The sequence below is a fragment of the Podarcis filfolensis genome, assembly GCF_964270895.1.
Source record: "Podarcis filfolensis genome assembly, chromosome: 8".
In the NCBI taxonomy this organism is placed as follows: domain Eukaryota; kingdom Metazoa; phylum Chordata; class Lepidosauria; order Squamata; family Lacertidae; genus Podarcis; species Podarcis filfolensis.
This window is the reverse complement of record NC_139611.1, coordinates 42,307,091-42,325,507: the sequence shown is the minus strand read 5'-3', so window position 1 is coordinate 42,325,507 and position 18,417 is coordinate 42,307,091. Positions and strand designations below refer to the sequence as shown.

The 18,417-nt window shown below is 46.7% G+C and overlaps 1 protein-coding gene and 2 long non-coding RNA genes across 5 annotated transcripts; 2 read left to right on the top strand and 1 right to left on the bottom strand.

Moving 5' to 3' along the window:
• The first annotated feature begins 1,446 nt into the window (after positions 1 to 1,446).
• Positions 1,447 to 6,012, top strand: LOC310768400. Its single transcript, XR_014551312.1, has 2 exons — positions 1,447 to 2,401; positions 4,926 to 6,012. It is a non-coding gene; the product is annotated as an uncharacterized lncRNA (long non-coding RNA).
• Positions 5,508 to 8,242, bottom strand: LOC310768396. The gene is made up of 2 exons (XR_014551308.1): positions 8,112 to 8,242; positions 5,508 to 7,611 (listed from the first exon to the last, which is right to left on the bottom strand). It is a non-coding gene; the product is annotated as an uncharacterized lncRNA (long non-coding RNA).
• A 2,713-nt stretch (positions 8,243 to 10,955) lies between these two features.
• Positions 10,956 to 18,076, top strand: LOC310768357 (cadherin-1-like). Of its 3 annotated transcripts, none has more exons than XM_083626358.1 (9): positions 10,956 to 11,091; positions 12,214 to 12,360; positions 12,552 to 12,695; positions 13,201 to 13,345; positions 14,496 to 14,671; positions 15,471 to 15,554; positions 16,982 to 17,124; positions 17,209 to 17,347; positions 17,810 to 18,076. In XM_083626358.1, exons 1-9 carry the CDS (start codon positions 11,041 to 11,043, stop codon positions 17,894 to 17,896), a joined length of 1,116 nt encoding a protein of 371 aa, XP_083482484.1. In that variant the 5' UTR covers positions 10,956 to 11,040; the 3' UTR covers positions 17,897 to 18,076. The 3 variants fall into 3 exon arrangements, with proteins under 3 accessions (XP_083482484.1, XP_083482485.1, XP_083482486.1); XM_083626360.1 differs by lacking the exon at positions 10,956 to 11,091 and adding an exon at positions 11,765 to 11,947; XM_083626359.1 differs by lacking the exon at positions 17,209 to 17,347.
• The last annotated feature ends 341 nt before the right edge of the window (positions 18,077 to 18,417 follow it).

Genomic DNA, 18,417 nt, shown 5'->3' with positions numbered 1-18,417 from the left:
AATCAATGACCTGGGCTGCTGGAAGTTGTATCCATCTACATCTGGAGAAAGCCCACAGTCTCCCCAAGCCCTGGATTAGACAAATTCATGGAGGAAGAGCTGCCTGCCTGTGACTGTTGTTGGCCATAATCACTACATGAAAACCTCCATGTGCAAAGGTAGTCTGCCTCTGAATATTGGTGGCTAGGGGGGCCAGCAACTGGGGTGAGGGCAGGGAATGGCCCATTGCTTTCTGCCTCACTTATCTGCTTCCTAGAAGCATCCAGGGGATCGTCTTGGGAATCAGGAAACTGTTCTAGAATGACAGAACCATTTAAACAAATCACACCAGGGAGAGAGCGGGTAATGCCACCACTATGCCAAGAGAATGGCCTCCATATAATATACTCAGCCAGGTGTGAGGCAAACAACACACACAACAAAGCATGAATGATAGCCAAACCATCCTGTGGCACAGTCAGCAATGACCCAGGCCGCAGCAGGAGTGGTTAAGATTTTAGTGTTTTACTGTATTTGTCTGCTGCTTGGAACACCCAGCATGGGTGGAAGAGGCTGGATATCAATAAAAATAAACAAATATTTAACTGTGAGCCCAGCTAGTTTATCACCATCTACTCCTCTCCAGGATTTCAGAGAGAAATCTCTCCCAAGTCCTTCCTAGAGATGGTGGGGACCATCTGCATGGAAAGCAGCTGCTGTGCCACGAAGCCATGGCCTTTCCCTTGTTCTCACACACTTAAAAAAATAATCTCAACACATGAAGGGAAAGCAGATGAAGCCACCAGGACACACAGCCCCATTAGGAGAAGAGGAGATACAACCGTTCCTGGAGGAAGGGTTCAAGACCCACTGGGGGAAGAGAGGGAAAGAGAGGTTCATTCAGGGCAGGCTATGAGGGAAGCCAGAGACACCCGTTTGACAGAACCAGCTTCCAGTAACAACCTGCGTCTAGCACTTGGGTCTGGCAAGTTCAAGTTCCCTTGGGAATATGGATTATCCTCCTACTCTAACATTTTCCATGTCTGGCCAACATCAGATTGTATTAGAGGAGGCAAAAGAGAGGATGTTCCTGGGAGCCACTGCAAGCTAAACAGGGCATCTCTCTAACCACCAAGCCACAGCACCAACAGCTAGCAATGGCACCATGGGGTATAGTCAACAACAACAACAACAACAACAACAACAACAACAACAACAACAACAACAACAACAAATAAATAAATAAATAAATAAATAATTTATTATTTATACCCCGCCCATCTGGCTGGCTTTCCCCAGCCACTCTGGGCGGCTTCCAACAAAATATTAAAATACAATAGTCCGTCAAACATTAAAAGCTTCCCTAATCAGGGCTGCCTTCAGATGTCTTCTAAAAGTCTGGTAGTTGTTTTTCTTTTTGACATCTGGTGGGAGGGCGTTCCACAGGGAGGGTGCCACTACCGAGTAGGCCCTCTACCTGGTTCGCTGTAACCTCACTTCTCGCAGGGAGGGAACCACCAGAAGGCCCCCAGCGCTGGACCTCAGTGTCCGGGCAGAACTATGGGGGTGGAGACGCTCCTTCAGGTATACTGGACTGAGGCCGTTTTGGGGTTTAAAGGTCAGCAAGTCAAATCTGCTACATATCTATTGCTGAAAAATTAACTCAAAAATTAAGTGATACTAGAGGTCAAGCAAAAAAAGATTCATTTTCAAGCATGCGGCAAAAATATACTGCTTATATGAATGATGATAACAGTGTTCAAATGCCCCCTGTGAAATATGCTGCTATTTGGAATTACAGTGGTACCTCAGGTTAAGTACTTAATTTGTTCTGGAGGTCCATTCTTAACCTGAAACTGTTCTTAATCTGAAGCTAATGGGGCCTTCTGCTGCTGCCACGCCGCCAGAGCACGATTTCTGTTCTCATCCTGAAGCAAAGTTCTTAACCCGAGGTACTATTTCTGGATTAGCGGAGTCTGTAACCTGAAGCGTATGTAACCTGAGGTACCACTCTAGTAGTATTGTTTCACTTTTAAGTGAGAATATCATAAGGCCTTGAGGTGAATATCGTGATCTTTTAAAAAAAATGTTACTACCACCACCACCCCAACATAAGTAAAGAGAATTATTTTTTCCAGAGAATGTGAACAAAACAACCCAAATTTGGTAGTGTCTCTTTCTCTGTGTATTTAATTTTTATTCAGTTGTGTTACCTTTATTTTCTCTTATATGTTATTTAATTATTTGTCCTTGCTTCAATAAAGGGGGGGGCAGCTAGCACAGTTAAAAGGATTCTATTTCCCATTAGTTCCTGAGTGCTTCTGAATGCCAGTTAATATGGCAGATGGATTTATTTTTTTATTCTGTAGGACTGTGCAAGCTTTAAAGTTACACAGAACAGTTCATCAAGATGGATAGGAAGGTAAGAGACTCTCAGGGCTGTGCAAAGAGCAAGGCTGTTGCTCCTATAATGTTCACATTGCTTCAGCTGCCTTATGTTTAGCCTGGGAGATTACACCCTCCAAGTGGGCAGGAATGGGCTGAAGAGAGAGTGTGTAGAAACTAGCTTTCTGCATGAAACTCATTGCACCTCCCACTTTTGCTTCAGGCCCCACCCACCCCTAGCATGTGGCCCTTGGGAAATTCCCCACAAGGGAATGGGGCCCTCAGGCTAAGAGAGGTTTCCATTGCCTGCTTTAAAGGTCTCTAAGGAGATCCTGACAGGAGAACCAGGAGGGTGCCTTTTCATGGCAGGCTGAGCTTTCCTTATTTGGGCACAGAGGTGACACCTGAGGCCTCTCTGTGGCACAATATCCTGATGGAGCTCAGCTTTCATCAAGTTGCCACCTGCCAACTATATTTCCAGAGAAAGCATCCGACTTCCTCTCCCACACCTTCTGATCTGCATTTCCTCCTCCATGAAAGCAGGGTAGATGGGCCGGAATGCAAACAGAAGGTGCTTCTCTCTTCCCTCAGCAGGCCAGAGGGAGCGGTTTCGGTTGTTTTGTATGCAATCCCTCCCTTCCCCCACCAGGGCCTGTCCGTTGGTTCATGAGTGATTCCATCCCTTTGGCATTTGCAAACGCAGCCTTGATCTCCTTTTGCTCACAGCCCACGAGTCGGCTGTTCGTTCCGGCTCATCCATGCATGGCTGGCAGGATAAGCTGGGAGGTTTCCAGGTCCCTTTCCCCCCAACCCCCACTGGGCCACTGCAAGGCCTCCATGCAGCCGTCCCAACTACCGTCGGTGTCCTTCAGGTGCTTTGGACTACAACTCCCATCAGCCCCAGCCAGCATGGCCACATGATGCTAATGGGAGCAGCTGCATTGGCAGGGGCTGGTGGGAGTTGTAGTCCAAAACATCTGGAGGGAAAGGCTGCTTTGATGACAGGGTTGAACTGCAGTCTCAACATGATGGTGGGAGCCAGTGTGGTGTAGTGGTTAGAGCATTGGATTAGGACTTGGGAGACCGGGGTTCAAATCTCCACTTGGCCATGAAGCTTACCATGTGACCTTGGGCCAGTCCTTGCTACAGACATCCTTCTTTCAACCAACCTTTCAAAAATCCTTATCCCAGTGGTTATCTGTCCTCGATCTGAACTGATGCTGTTATTTTAAACTGTATAGTTATTGTTGCTTTTAAAAATTCCTTTAATATGCAATTGGTTTTGACTGTCAATTCACCCTGGAAATAGCAATTAGGTCCTTACCCTTGGACATGCCTGGTTATTATCATTTGCAGTAGTAGTATTAAAATTATTTATTTTCTTATTACCCACCCTTCACCAGCACTGTGAGATGTTTTAGTAATGTCCAATAACTTGGAGAAGACACTCTGAAGCTTCCCATTCTCCCTGCTCTCTCCCCCAGCCTTGCTCTGTATAGTGACTGAGGCGGCTTGCACTTAAAGCTAATTATTATAAAAATCATAGAATTGTTAAGTTGGAAGGGTTCCTGAGGCTCATCTAGTCCAACCCCCTGCAATGCAGGAACCTTTTGCCCAATGTGGGGCTTGAACCCACAACCCTGAGATTAAGAGTCTCATGCTTTACTGACTGAGCTATCTTTGATGGTGATGGTGATAATTTTCTTACCCAGTCTTCACCATGATATTCCAGGAGGGTTAAAGGTTAAGGGTCCATTAGTTTCAGTCGTGGCCGACTCTGGGGTTGCGGCGCTCATCTCGCTTTATTGGCCAAGGGAGCCGGCATGCAGCTTCCGGATCATGTGGCCAGCATGACAAAGCTGCTTCTGGCAAACCAGAGCAGCGCACGGAAACGCCGTTTACCTTCCCGCCGGAGCGGTACCTATTTATCTACTTGCACTTTGATGTGCTTTCGAACTGCTAGGTTGGCAGGAGCAGGGACCGAGCAACTGGAGCTCACTCCGTCGCGGGGATTCAAACCGCCGACCTTCTGATCGGCAAGTCCTAAGCTCTGTGGTTTAACCCACAGTGCCACCCGCGTCCCTTTCCAGGAGGGTTACAACAACTTAAAATAAGTTAAGGCAACTGCGCTCAAGAGACTAAGGTGGGTCCTAAAACTTATATCCTCAACCTCAAAGGCTTGGCCAGTGAGTTGCATCTTCAGTACAGGAGGAAATCTAAAAAAAGTGGTGCCAGGTGGGGAGGGAATTCCACAGCTTTGGGGCTGCCATAGAGAACCAGGCGGGTGGTGGAACCACCAAGAGCTCCCGCCAATCTTAATGTCCAAGAGGGTCCAAATATAAGGTGGCTGTGCTTCAGATACTGGAGCCTAAGTCGCTGAGGGCTAAATAAGGGAACTAACTGCTTTCACATAATGGCATTAGCAGGTAAATGGATCAGGCAGACCTGGAACTGCAATTTCATTTGTGCAAAGCCAAACCCTCCTCACCCCTCCTGATATCATGCATGGTGAATAGAGAGTGGGGTCACTCACTGCCCCCATCTCCCTCTTTTATCACAAGCGCATTTTCAGCCTCTGTGATATGTTCTGACAGAGTGAGGTCTATGGCAAGTCTTTGCACAGCCAAGCCATCTGCTTCCCATCCTGGAGAGCAATTGGGCTCCAAAGGACAGTAAGTGGGGGTTTTTAAATTTTTTTAAAAAACAAAAACTTATTGTATTTATATCTCACCTATTTCTCTAGGGAAGTTAAGGCATCATAAACCTTTTAAGTGGGGATCTTTATCCCAGTCTGCATCTCTACTGGAACTATTTTTAAACACGGAATTGTGTTGTTGTTTTTTAAATGTGCATTGTTTTATGTAGGGAACTGTTCTGTTTGTTTTGTAATTGTATGTTTTATTGTTGCGAGGCAACCTGGAGCCTTGTGGTAAAGGACGGTCAAGAAATTGAATTAATTAATTAAATACTGTTGTTGTAAGGAGGGCAAATACAATTAATATGCTTTGCCATTGGAATTTGATCCATAAAACAAAAACCAACACCGCCCACCCATACATAAACTAGATTGTTGCAGGAGACTCCAAGGCCCAGCAGACCTTCTGAGGAAGAGCAGACTGAGAGAAAAACTCTTTGACATACAGTACTCTGTCTTTTCTTGTTTAATGTTCCTAGGAAGAGTAGAAAGATAAGAAATGAGGGTTTGGGGAAGAGATATCACAAATGGAGAGAGATCTGTTGGAATGTAATGTTAAAAGTGCTGTCTAAAATGTATCAAGTTATTATTGGACTGGGAAACAAAGGATGAGCAAGTAAAATCTTCAGTGATACATTGGGCAATAGATATTGGTTATAATATAGATACGGAAGCATGGGAACGATTGTGGAACACGCATATAAAATTTACAGCATGCTATGGTTTCAGAGAAAACTATATGAAAATGTTATATAGAAGGTATCTAACACCGAGTAAACTGGCAAAAATGTATAAATCTAAATCAAATAAGTGTTGGAAATGCAAAGAGAAAGAAGGTACTTTCTATCATATATGGTGGTCCTGGTTAAAGCATACTGGGAAATGATATATAATGAATTGAAAAATATGTTTAAAATAACATTTGTAAAAATAAAATAAAAACAGAAGCTTTCCTTCTGGGAATTATAGGGGTAGAACTACCTAAACAGTATAGAAATTTATTTAAGTATGCGACTACAGCGGCAAGAATGTTATTAGCCCAAAAATGGAAAGAAGAAGTCCCAACGAAAGACAACTGGATACAAAAACTCATGGGCTATGCAGAAATGGCAAAACTTACCGGAAAAATAAGAAATCAAGACAACAAACTTTTTATAAAAGAATGGAAATGGCTTACTGGATATGTTCAAATAAATTGCAAACAAATAAGGACATTGGCAGGATTATTGTAATGACCTGCAGTTTCATAAGAGTAAATAATTAAAGTAGATGAATAAAAGAATAAGTTAATTCAGAATATGCAGGAAATAATAAATAGAAATTTAAGGAACCGTAGAAAGAGGAGGAAGTCGAGTTTTGAAATGTTAAAATGCCTGTAAAACTATTGAAATGTATATAACTGAAAATTACATTTTTTTTTTTTTAATGTTCCTGGGAATAGTGTGGAATCACCCCCTATTCAACCTGCCTCATCTGTGACTCAACAAAGGAGTCACAGGAGAAGAAGTTCAACTGAACAGAGTTGTCCTTCCCTCTCCTTCCCTTCCTTCATCTCTGCCTCTCCTCCTTCCTCCTCCATCTTCTTCTGAATTTGATGCCCGGCCTGGATTTCCTCTCTGGTCAGGGTGAAGAAACCTCCAGGAACAAAGAAGTCTAATAAAAGGATGTACCCACATTTTTTGTATGATATAATTTATGGAATATAATTTATTCAATTTACAGTTTTTTACCTCATATATCTGAAATTTGTCCTACAGTGTGGAATGGGTTTCCGTTGCTTAAGCTTAATTTGTTCCCACATATCGTAACACATTATTAGTAACTTCTTAGGATTAGCTCCAAGACTCCCTATTTTTTTCAAATTTATCTAATTCTAATTTAAGCATTGATAAAGCTTTCCATTAATTAGATTACATGCATACCATATAACCAGCACAGACGCTTAATAAATGTTATTCTCCCCATCCCCAGTAACCCTTCATACGCGGGCTTAGATGTAGTGCAATTGCTAATGGTTACAGGGAAAGGGGGGAGAATGGGGGGAACAAGAGGCAACCTCGATTTGCTCCCCTATGAATGCGAATAGGGTTTTAATTCATGTCGTTTGTGCGGACAGAGGCCTGATGAAAGGCGATGACAGGCACAGCATCTCTTCCTGGTTTGGGTATAACAATTATTTCTGATGTAGACCAAGCACTTTGGGAGGATACCACTCCTCAAAATGTCATTTAACAGCAAAATTAAAGAAGGCATTAAAGTCTCCTGAAAAGTTTTATCAAAAGTACTACCAAAGCTGTCTGGTCCTGGTGCCGCCTTATGCCCCATTTGAATTCCTGAGCGATGTTGGGTCTGAGTGTAAGTAACAGCTTATTTTTGCTAATGGCACGTCTTCATTGGCAGACGTTGCTTGGCATATTTCGTCAGTGGCGTATCTCAGGTTCCACTGGCCTTGGGGGGATTCTGACAAATCCTATGGCCACTTGGCCAGCAAAACGGAAGTAAATGATTTGGAATTTTGCTTGTTCTTCTACTTCCTCTTTCCTTTCATGCCTCTTAACATCTTAAAAAGTAGAGACATCACCTTGCCAACAAAGGTCCGTATAGTAAAAGCCATGGTTTTCCCAGTAGTGATGTATGGAAGTGAACGCTGGACCATAAAGAAGGCTGATCGCCGAAGAATTGATGCTTTTGAATTATGGTGCTGGAGGAGACTCTTGAGAGTCCCATGGACTGCAAGAAGATCAAACCTATCCATTCTTAAGGAAATCAGCCCTGAGCGCTCACTGGAAGGACAGATTGTGAAGCTGAGGCTCCAATACTTTGGCCACATCAAGAGAAGAGAAGACTCCCTGGAAAAGACCCTGATGTTGGGAAAGATGGAGGGCACAAGGAAAAGGGTACGACAGAGGACGAGATGGTTGGATAGTGTACTCAAAGCTACCAGCATGAGTTTGACCAAACTGCGGGAGGCAGTGGAAGACAGGAGTGCCTGGCGTGCTCTGGTCCATGGGGTCACGAAGGGTCGGACATGACTAAACGACTAAACAACAACAACAACTTATAAGCCTGAGAGAAGTGACTGCTCCTTCTAAAATCTTCATAAAAATGCAGAGAAAATTATAGGTCCAATAAATAATAACAACAATTTAATCTTTATTACACTGATACCCTGCCTTTCTTTCATTTACAGTGGTACCTCTGTACTTAATTCATTCCGGAGGTCCGTTCTTAACCTGAAACTGTTCTTAACCTGAAACATCACTTTAGCTAATGGGGACTCCTGCTGCTGCCGCGCTGCTGGAGCACGATTTCTGTTCTCATCCTGAAGCAAAGTTCTTAACCCGAGGTACTATTTCTGAGTTAGCGGAGTCTATAACCTGAAGCATATTTAACCTGAAGCATATGTAACTCGAGGTACCACTGTATTCTTCTTTATTCCAAATGCGGCCCTATGGCTGGAGACTGGCCTCCTCTCCGTCGAAACCCGGACCTGGCTAAGAACATTCAACTATTGGCTTCGCTTAAACTTAAACCCATCTGGACTACTACCTCTAGTAGCACGAGATGCTCATAGAAGTCGCTGGTCCAAAGTAGTGCATCAAAAACTACTTACATGTGGCCTCCAAGCACAGCATCTCCTGAAAATGGGTCTACCCAAGGCAAAAACCGTTATTGACCAGCGCATGAAGGATATTGAGCAACAGAATAATCTGGCCTATATTAAGAAATTTAGTGCTTGGTACGCTTATCTGCCCCCCTCCCACTTTGATTTTCGGGCACCTTATTTGTCTACCTTAACCATTCCAAAACTTAGGCGGGCCTTTACACTGGCCAGACTAAATATGTTACCATCAGCTGTTCTTGAAGGTAGATATCAAAAAATTTCATTCGAGAACCGGCTCTGCCCCTGCGGAGCTGGTTACGTAGAGACTGTGTCACACGTTCTCTTGTCCTGCTCCCTATATAAAGATCTCAGGGACGAGACCATCACGCCGCTACTATCTGCCATCCCGGGCCACTCTTGTGAAGCCAAATTGTTCTCACTCCTAGCCGACCAGATCAGTTCGACAACAGAGAAGGTTGCCAAATTTATCGAGAGAGCAATGAGACTGAGAGCTGCTATCTGAATGACATCAGTGCCGTCACCTGGATTCCTCGCCTAGGATCTTATTATTATTATCATTACCTCTGCCAAGTTTTAAGTACTGAGATTATTTTATGATAACTATTTCCGTAATGTATTTTTGTTTTTGTCTGTCCTTTGATGCTATGGCCTGTTGGCTATGCAAATAAAGTCTATTCTGTTCTATTCTATTCTTCTTTATTCCATTACTATTTAAAATTATGATGACAGGAATAATAATAATACCTTACCTGTTTTGTATTGGCCTGGAGAAGTGCTTCCAACAGATCACTCAGTCCGGGGTCTTTTACTTAAATACCACTCTGGTGGTCGAAGTGGGTGAATAAGTAGAGTCTGAAACCTTTCTGTATACTCACAGTGCCCTCTTGTGGTGGCCAAGTGCAATGCTTCTGCCAACCATGTTAGCTTGAAACCAGTTTATAACATAAAGCAACAAACCTCGTCCAGAAGTTGAATGGTGGGCAGCCGTTCTTTGCACACCGATGTAGAAAACCTCTGCTGCTGCTATCTGCATACCAGCTTGCTGTTAACAACTTCATGGAGAAATCTCTGCTATGGGGATTTAAAGAGAACATCAAGACAAAGGGGGACCAGATCCTGGTTAGTCTTTTGATATAATACAGTGGTGCCCATGTGTGAGTGTCTGCCTCCTTCTACTTACTCTTGCAGCACTTTCTCATGTTCCAGGAGAGCACCTTCCTCCAGGGCTAGGGTCTCAGTCACAGGAGGGTAAAAAGCCTTTACCAAGACACTTAGCCAAGAGGGCAGAGTTCCATAGGTCCAGCAGACAGAATCTGTCTAGGTCCAACATGTGATGCAGAAGCAAAGTCAGGAAATGGTCCACGGTTGATCACACAGGGAGTTCAGGGGGGTGGGGCACCAAAGCCAGGAACAAGGAGCCAGAGATTTGTGTTATTTCTGGCAACTGAAAGGCTCAAAGGGCAGGAAAGGGGTCTTATATACTCTGGCCTCCTAAACCACTCTCTAACCACAAATGCTGGCAGTGAAGGAGCATCAAGGCTTTCACATTCACAAGTAGACGGGGGCTCTGGTTCTATAAATGCAAGCTGTATTGTTGCTCTTCAATCTGGACCAAAAGCTTTTGGCACTGGTGCTCTTGAGGACTGGGGCGGGGCAGGGGGCACTTCCACCTTCTCTGAAAGCTCCAAGGGTTCTTAAGCAGGTATCTCACTAGGGACCCTCCTCATCACTTGTTCCAGGAGCCTCTGCCTGCTCCTCAAGGCCCTCAACCTGTGGAGCACCTGGTTTGCCTTCTGAGGAATCTGTGTCTGCCACGAGGTCAGGACTAGGCATGGCACTCTCCTGCTACTGTGAAAGGGAAAGTGGACAGACCCTCCTCCATTTCTGCACAAGGAAAGTGGCTTCCTCTGTTTTCATAACAACACCCTCCTCCGCTCCATGTTTTATTGAAAATTTCTGCTCTGAATCAAAACAAAGGGAGAAAGACCATAAAACTGAGCTCTGATACTCGAAAGAGCTTCAGAGGGTCGAGTCCTGAGAATACCTGCTCCCAAATGAGAGCAGAATAAATGCTTACCCTGCCAGAATAAATGAGACTTGCACAATGGAGGGCAGTGCCACCTGCAAGAGATGTTCCTAGGGCACAAACACACACCCTTCACTTGGTCCCACATGCTGAGTCAACCGTGGCCTGCTTCCATGTGGTGTGTCAAAATACCCCAGGCCTGCCAATTTGCCCTTAACCCTTCCTCCAAAGGGACTTGCCAGGCAGACTTTGCTCTAGCTTAGTCACCTGGGTTGCCATCCCTTTGCCAGAGTTTTGCAGAAGGCAAGGAGCAAGAGCTGAAGCAGGACAATGTGCTACTTTAGGGTCAGCCTCCTGCTCTTCCTGGTTCTTCACTCTCAGGTAGGATTGTCCTCCAAAGAGCAAGCGAAGCGGGGCAAGTATCTTTGGTGTTGTAGAAGGATCTTCTTGGCATTAATGGTGGAGGGGCTGGGTTAAGGGTTTTGTAGGTGCAGAAGAGGTACCAACACATGAACCAACCTTATCACACCAGGCCAGGTTCTTTGTCCAACTAGTGTTGACTAGTAGCAATTCCCCAAAACTCCAGGCAGTGATTTTCCTGTGTTGCTGAAACCAGAAATCCTTAAGGTGGCAGTGGCTGGGTTTGAATCTGGGAATTCCTGCGTGCAAAGTACAGGTGCTGTCCCCAAGCTGTGTTGAACATGGCCTTGTGGAAGAGCTGGGGTGTGGGGATAAAGATGAAGAGGAGCATGAACAGAGTGTGGGGGGAGTTGTGACCACCGAGTGAGTATGGGATGTTACTGGGCTGAGGAAGGTTTCATAATATTGGGCTTGTGTCTCTCTACACTGCACTCTACCGGCAGCATAGTTGTTCAAAGCAAATAGGTTTCGAGAAGATAAGAGCAGTTGCCAATGTTCCAAACTAATGTTGAATCAGCAAACATGCATTTCCTTTAAAAACAACCACCAGGGAGCACCAACCTTTAAACTGTAAACAGGGACCTTGAATCTTCCATGGGCTGCAAAGCATCTAGCCTTGCAGAGGGATCAGATAACACAAATAAGGCTAGCCCAAGGGGTCAACAAGATGGTGGCCATGGGTGTGGGAGCTGTGGCAAGGCCTCTTGGCCCATCTCCACTCTCATCAGCTCAACCCTTGACTACTGCTCAATAGAGGCTGCAAAACAGACTGGTTGCTACCTGTGGCAGGTCCATAGATGAAGTGAAAGGACTTCAGGTAAATAACAATAATGCAAACCCAATACTGACATTTAAGATAGAAGGAAGATACTCTTGACATAGAGGTGTGTCCAGATTCCAGGACGTGTCTTCCTTCACACGTTCCAGGATGGAATCCTGAGGTTCAGCACTGTCCTGTCCCGAGATCCCTACAAATCTTAAGGAGTGCCAAACTTGTCTTCACATAGAAGATGCCATGGGATTGGGCTCTGAATGAGGGTTGTTTTTTTAAAAAAAAAATGCAACTCTCTTTCCCCCTTGCAGGTCTCCTTCCTATTTGCTTGGGCAGAAGTGCTGACCTTTCCAGAATCCAGACTTGATCTGAAGAGGCAGAAAAGGGATTTGCAACTTCTGCCTCCAATATTGGTCATGGAGAATGACATCGGTCCCTACCCCAAGTGTCTGCTCCAGGTATAGAGAGAGAGGGCAACTGCCTCTTTCTCTTCATGTGCCTTGAACAGCTCAGAACCACTATGCTTGGAGGACTTCTTTTCCTCCTATGAACCTGCTCAGAATCCCTGTGTTCTACCTCTGAGGGAGGCATAGAGGGAAGCAACAAGAAAACAGACCTTCTCAGTTTTGACATGTTCATTTGCTACCAGGTAGGTAAAGATGGCACGACTTTCTACAGTGTCACTGGGACTGGTGCAGACAGACCTCCTCAAGGCATCTTCATCCTTGAAAGAGAGACAGGCTGGCTGATGGTGACCATGCCATTGGACAGAGAGACCAAAGACAAATACATTGTAAGTCCCTTTGTGCTAGCTTCTGCCACCCTGGAACCTCCCAGCACCTCTTAAAACTGCCTTTGCCAACCTGGTGCCTTCCAGATCCTTTGGACTACTGCTGCCATCAGCCCAAGCATCATATAGCTGTGCTGGCTGGAGCTGATGGGACTCGTAGTTCAAAACTGCTGGAGAGCACCAGGTTGGGGTAGGCTGCTGCGTGTTATGGGGCAGGGAAAGAGTGGAAATCACATGTTTGCTGCTGCTTTATGTCAGTTATTGGGGAATCCCCGGGAAGCAGTAGTATTAGCAACCATTATTTATGGGAAGGAGGAGAAAGTTCAGCTTGGTTTCATTTTTGAATTCTCAGCATACAGTATCTAAATACTTTTTAGCCCCTAATGTAAATTCCTGGGTGCTCTTGGTGTGAAGAGAAGGACAGCTCTACACTTTTGTGGGAAGGTGTCTGGGAGGGTGAGAGGCAGCTTTGGGGAGTGTCTCAATTGCTACCCTGCTTGCTCTGCAGCTCTTTCTTCACGCTGTAAGTGCAACTGGGCAGCCTGTGGGGAACCCCACAGAGATAGTCATCAAGGTGCTTGATCAGAATGACAACAAGCCCCGTTTTACCCAGAGCATCTTCCATGGCTCCGTAGCAGAAGGAGCCCCGTCAGGTACAGGTAAAAGGCACAAATACAAGATGGGTGACACCTGGCTTGAGAGCACTACATGTGAAAAGGATCTAGGAGTCTTGGTTGACCACAAACTTGACATGAGCCAACAGTGTGACGCGGCAGCTAAAAAAGCCAATGCAATTCTGGGCTGCATCAATAGGAGTATAGCATCTAGATCAAGGGAAGTAATAGTGCCACTGTATTCTGCTCTGGTCAGACCTCACCTGGAGTACTGTGTCCAGTTCTGGGCACCACAGTTCAAGAAGGACATTGACAAACTGGAACGTGTCCAGAGGAGGGCAACCAAAATGGTCAAAGGCCTGGAAACGATGCCTTATGAGGAACGGCTAAGGGAGCTGGGCATGTTTAGCCTGGAGAAGAGGAGGTTAAGGGGTGATATGATAGCCATGTTCAAATATATAAAAGGATGTCACATAGAGGAGGGAGAAAGGTTGTTTTCTGCTGCTCCAGAGAAGCGGACACGGAGCAATGGATCCAAACTACAAGAAAGAAGATTCCACCTAAACATTAGGAAGAACTTCCTGACAGTAAGAGCTGTTCGACAGTGGAATTTGCTGCCAAGGAGTGTGGTGGAGTCTCCTTCTTTGGAGGTCTTTAAGCAGAGGCTTGACAACCATATGTCAGGAGTGCTCTGATGGTGTTTCCTGCTTGGCAGGGGGTTGGACTCGATGGCCCTTGTGGTCTCTTCCAACTCTATGATTCTATGATTCTATAGGTACGTGTGTGTCTGTCTGGTTGCACGTGCATGAACTGACTGTATGGAAACCCCTACTATTTGCCTCTGACTGCGCACATCCTTTGCCCGTTGTTTATGGAAGGAGCACCCACAAAGGGAGAGGGTATAATATTGTGTGCAAAACCCAGACCCCTAACTGTGCTTCTTTCTACCTGTATGGCCTGGGCAGTCACTACTGAGCCCACCATAACTTGCGGACTGGCATAAAAGCAGTGCAGATCGCACCCAGCTGCTGCACAGTTTGCATTCACTCAGAGGCTAAGAGGTAATTTTGGAGCTGTCTGGGACAGAGTCAATTTGACCTCCAAGCTGGGATGATCTGACTATGTTGTGGGTATGTGTGTGATGCACTTCAGAAGCTGAACTTTGGACTTTTGTGGCACACGCACCCAGGTACCTTTGTGACGCAAGTATCAGCCACTGACATAGATGACGCTGTGAATTCCTACAATGGGGTAATCACCTACTCCCTCGCTATCCAGACCCCCACAAAGCCACAGAGCCAAATGTTTGCCATCGATAATAAAACAGGGGTCATCAGCTTGAACAAACCAGGACTTGACAGAACGGTAAGTGGCTGGGTCCTGGCTGTGTAGGGAGAGGGCATGATTAATGATGCCAAATTTCCCCTTTGAGGCAACCCTTGGCTCTGCTGCTGTGCTTCACTCCTAGTGGAAACACTGGGCCATAAGGCACTGGTGGATTAGAGGCTAGCTGGAGGGGGACCAAGCAGGATGGGGAGGGGCTTGCAAGGGATTTCTGAAAGAGAAGAGGGAAGGCTTTGAGTCTGGAGCAGATGAACAGCATAACTGCCGCCTTCCAATATCTGGAGGGCTGCCCTACAGAAGATGAAGTGGACATAAGCTGTACACATTTAAAGCACATGGCTTCCTCCAAAGAATCCTGGGAACTGCAGTTTGTCAAGGGTGCTGGGAATTGTAGCTCTGTGAGGGGCAAACTGCATTTGCCCAGATCCTTTGGGGGAAGTCATGTGCTTTAACGGTATGGTTTGCAAGAATTAAGCATTTTCTTTTCACATTTTCCTAATAACAAGGGTGGTCTAGCCACAGGCATAGGCAAACTTGGCCCTCCAGATGTTTTTGGCCTACAACTCCCATGATCCCTAGCTAGCAGGACCAGTGGTCAGGGATGATGGGAACTGTAGTCCCAAAACATCTGGAGGGCCGAGTTTGCCTATGCCTGGTGTAGCATAACAGCTGTGTCCCATTTCAGTTTGCTGTATCTGAAAGTACCTTAGTGAGTTTGAAGTTTCCTCGAGTTGCTTTGCCAGTGGGGCTCTCAGGATCTTATATAACACTGCTTTGCCATCCCCTCTGCCCAAATGCTAATGGAATTATTTGTTTACAGGTAACTCCCCAATACACTCTGATCCTGCAAGCTACAGACTGCTTAGGAGAAGGTCTTAGCACTACAGCAACAGCAGTGATCCAAGTAAGGACTGGGAACTCACAAATACTTCCATGCGACTGCTCCTGTATCTTCCTTTTTGCTCTTGCTGGGGCATGACAGTATTTCCGGTTCTCCCACAAAATGCTTGCTGCATTTTACTCCAGTGAGAAGTCCAAAGAACTTCTAATGTATATTTTACAGATTAGGCTGGGTAGAGATGGAGATGGAACCCTCCCCCATTGCCCTGAAATGAATTGGGCCCCTTTCTCATGTTTTCAGGGGGCACCCGATTGAGCCTGCCCTCGTGGCAACAAAAGGGTTAAGACTTTCTGCTGAGTCATGATAGGCAGGCAGCCTGCCAGTGGAAGGCAAGCAGGAACTGGAGTTAGAAGGGGCTGCATCAGAAATGCCCCAGAATGGATGAGAGAAACCAACTACCACAGAGGGACGGAGGAGGGAGACCCCAGGTGGTGAGAGATCCTAGGATGGTGGGTGGGCTCAGCCCAAGAGAAGGGACAGCCTTCCTGCTTTGGTGTTTCAATGGGGAACTTGGCAAGGGGATGGGAATGTAAATTTCTGGCAGCTCAAGAAAAACAAGAAGCTTGAATGCCACACTCTTGATTGTCTTGGGGAGTTTCCTGGCATGTGCCAGAAAGTAAAGGAACTCTGTGGCCAGGGATCAAATGTTTAAGAAGGCAATGAAATAATACATGGGGCAGGTAGGAGAGCTGCCATTGTTGAGTCCCACCTTCTGGGTGGAGAGGGGTCATAACTCAGTGTTCTTAGGTTCACCCCCAACATCTCCAGATAGGGCTGGGAAGGACCTCTGTGTGAAACCCAGGAGTACTGCTCCGCCATACTTAAGAGCGGAGGAATACACTTCTGTCAGGCAGGGCTTCTGTCAAGAGGCTGGTGTTGTAAGGCACCTGCCCAGGCCTATCCTGACACAGCCAGTGGGAACCACTGCCGACCTTCATTGCCCCTGAACCTCTTCTGCACCTTCATTACTTGCTCACCTGCCCTCTCTGTACAAACACTGGCAGGCACTATGTCAAGCTGCAGGGCTACAATTTGGGCAAATGAATGGGCAGTGTGGACAGCAGCAAGCAGGGTCTGCCGTGGGCATCTTGTTCTTAAACCAACAAAACCCCTCACCCAGGAGCCAGCAGAGTTTGTGTTTGAACACGCAGCTGGAGGATGGGTGAGCAGTGGGTGGGGTGGGGTCCTCCCTCTCTCCCCACAACACCTCACAGAAAGCCCCCATGAACACAGCACCTGGGAGAAAAAGCAAACATTTAAAAACAGGAAAAACTGCTGAGGGCAGCAAGAAAGAGCTTGGAAAATAAGGGCCTGCTGCTGAGGGTGGCAAGGACATCTTCCTTTGGGAACTGATGGACCTAGGAAACTGGGAGGGGGAGGACCTCATACAGAGGCCTTTCCTCCACCCGGCTCTCCATTCTGAATCCCAGGTGGCTGGTTCCGATGAGGTCCACCACGCTTTCCTGACTGTCCACGCACTGAACGTGCTCACTGGCCTCCCTGCCCAAGGCCTGGCCATGCACTTCTCCAAGCTGGAGGATCCCCAACGTCCGTGGGCAGAGCTCATGAAGAGGTAGGAGGGGATGAAGCGGGACAATCTCCCTCCCTCGGTAGGGCTGGGGCCGTTGCAGTTTCAGCCTCATTTATTCCATTCCAGCAAGACAAACCCTGATGGGCGCTTGGACAGAAACAGCCTGATGCCCAGGGAGCTGAAACCTGGCACCTATAAGCTGCGCTTTGAGACGAGGGAGTACTGGGAGCAACAAGGATACAGCAGCTTTTACCCTTATGTGGAAGTAAGTTTGGTTCCCAGATGAAACTCACACCTGGAAGGGGGGAGGAGGCTCCTTCCAACATAGGGAGGGCTGATGATGGCAGGGACCACCACTCATTGCCCTTTGAGGGATGTAATTCCTGGCAGGAGAAGCACAACGTTGGAAAATGGGAGAAATCAGCATAAACTTCACATTATGAAGGCTGCACGCTGTGAAGTCCCTCAGAAACCTGCAGGAAGAAGCCCAGGTGGTTGGTAGGAGAGCTAGATGTTGTGCATGGGACATCCCTGAAAGAGCACAAAGCCAGAAGTGTGCTAGGACTGGGCACTAGGGGTGCTCCGGACCAGGCATTTGTGCCCCTGACAAATGTCTTCTGGGCCCAGTGCAGCAAAGAAAGGATCTCAGACCAAAGAGCACTACCAACCTCCTGCTATTCCCCCCTCCCTTGTCTTTACGCATCCTCTTGCTTGTCTCTCTGTTTAGATTGTCTTCACCATCACAGAGGAAGAAAAAGTGCACATCCCCTTGCTGCTCAGCCCCTATTCCTACACCACCTACAGGGGAAGCTAGTGGGAGACCGGCCAGCAGGAGGGGCTGCTTCAGCAAACCGGGGTGCCTGTTCTGAGAGAGCTGGCACAGTCCAGCGGATGGAGAGCTGTGGTTGCATCCACGGCCACCTCTGGCCCAAGCCTCAGGCTGGGGGCTTGGCCATGAGCAGCTGCCTCGTAGTAAATGTGGGAGTAATCTAAAGACTGATACTTGTAAGCCTCTTGTTTTAAATTGGAGATGCCATGAATTGGGTCTGGGTCCTTGACATATGTGTGCTCTACTGATTAGGTAGGGCTCCCTCAGTTGCTGGGGAACATGAGTGGGGAGAGGGCTGCTGCACTCACGTCCTGATTGTGGGCTTCCCAGAGGCATCTGCTTGGCCACTGTGGGGAACAGGATGCTGGACTAGGTAGTCCTTTAGCTTGGATCCAGAGGCCAGGCTCTTCAGAGGTTCTCACATTGGATGGTGCTTGAGTGAACACAACATAGGTGTGGAGGACTTTGGTGGCTCTAGATAAGGTGGGATTAAGTAGTCCAGGGGC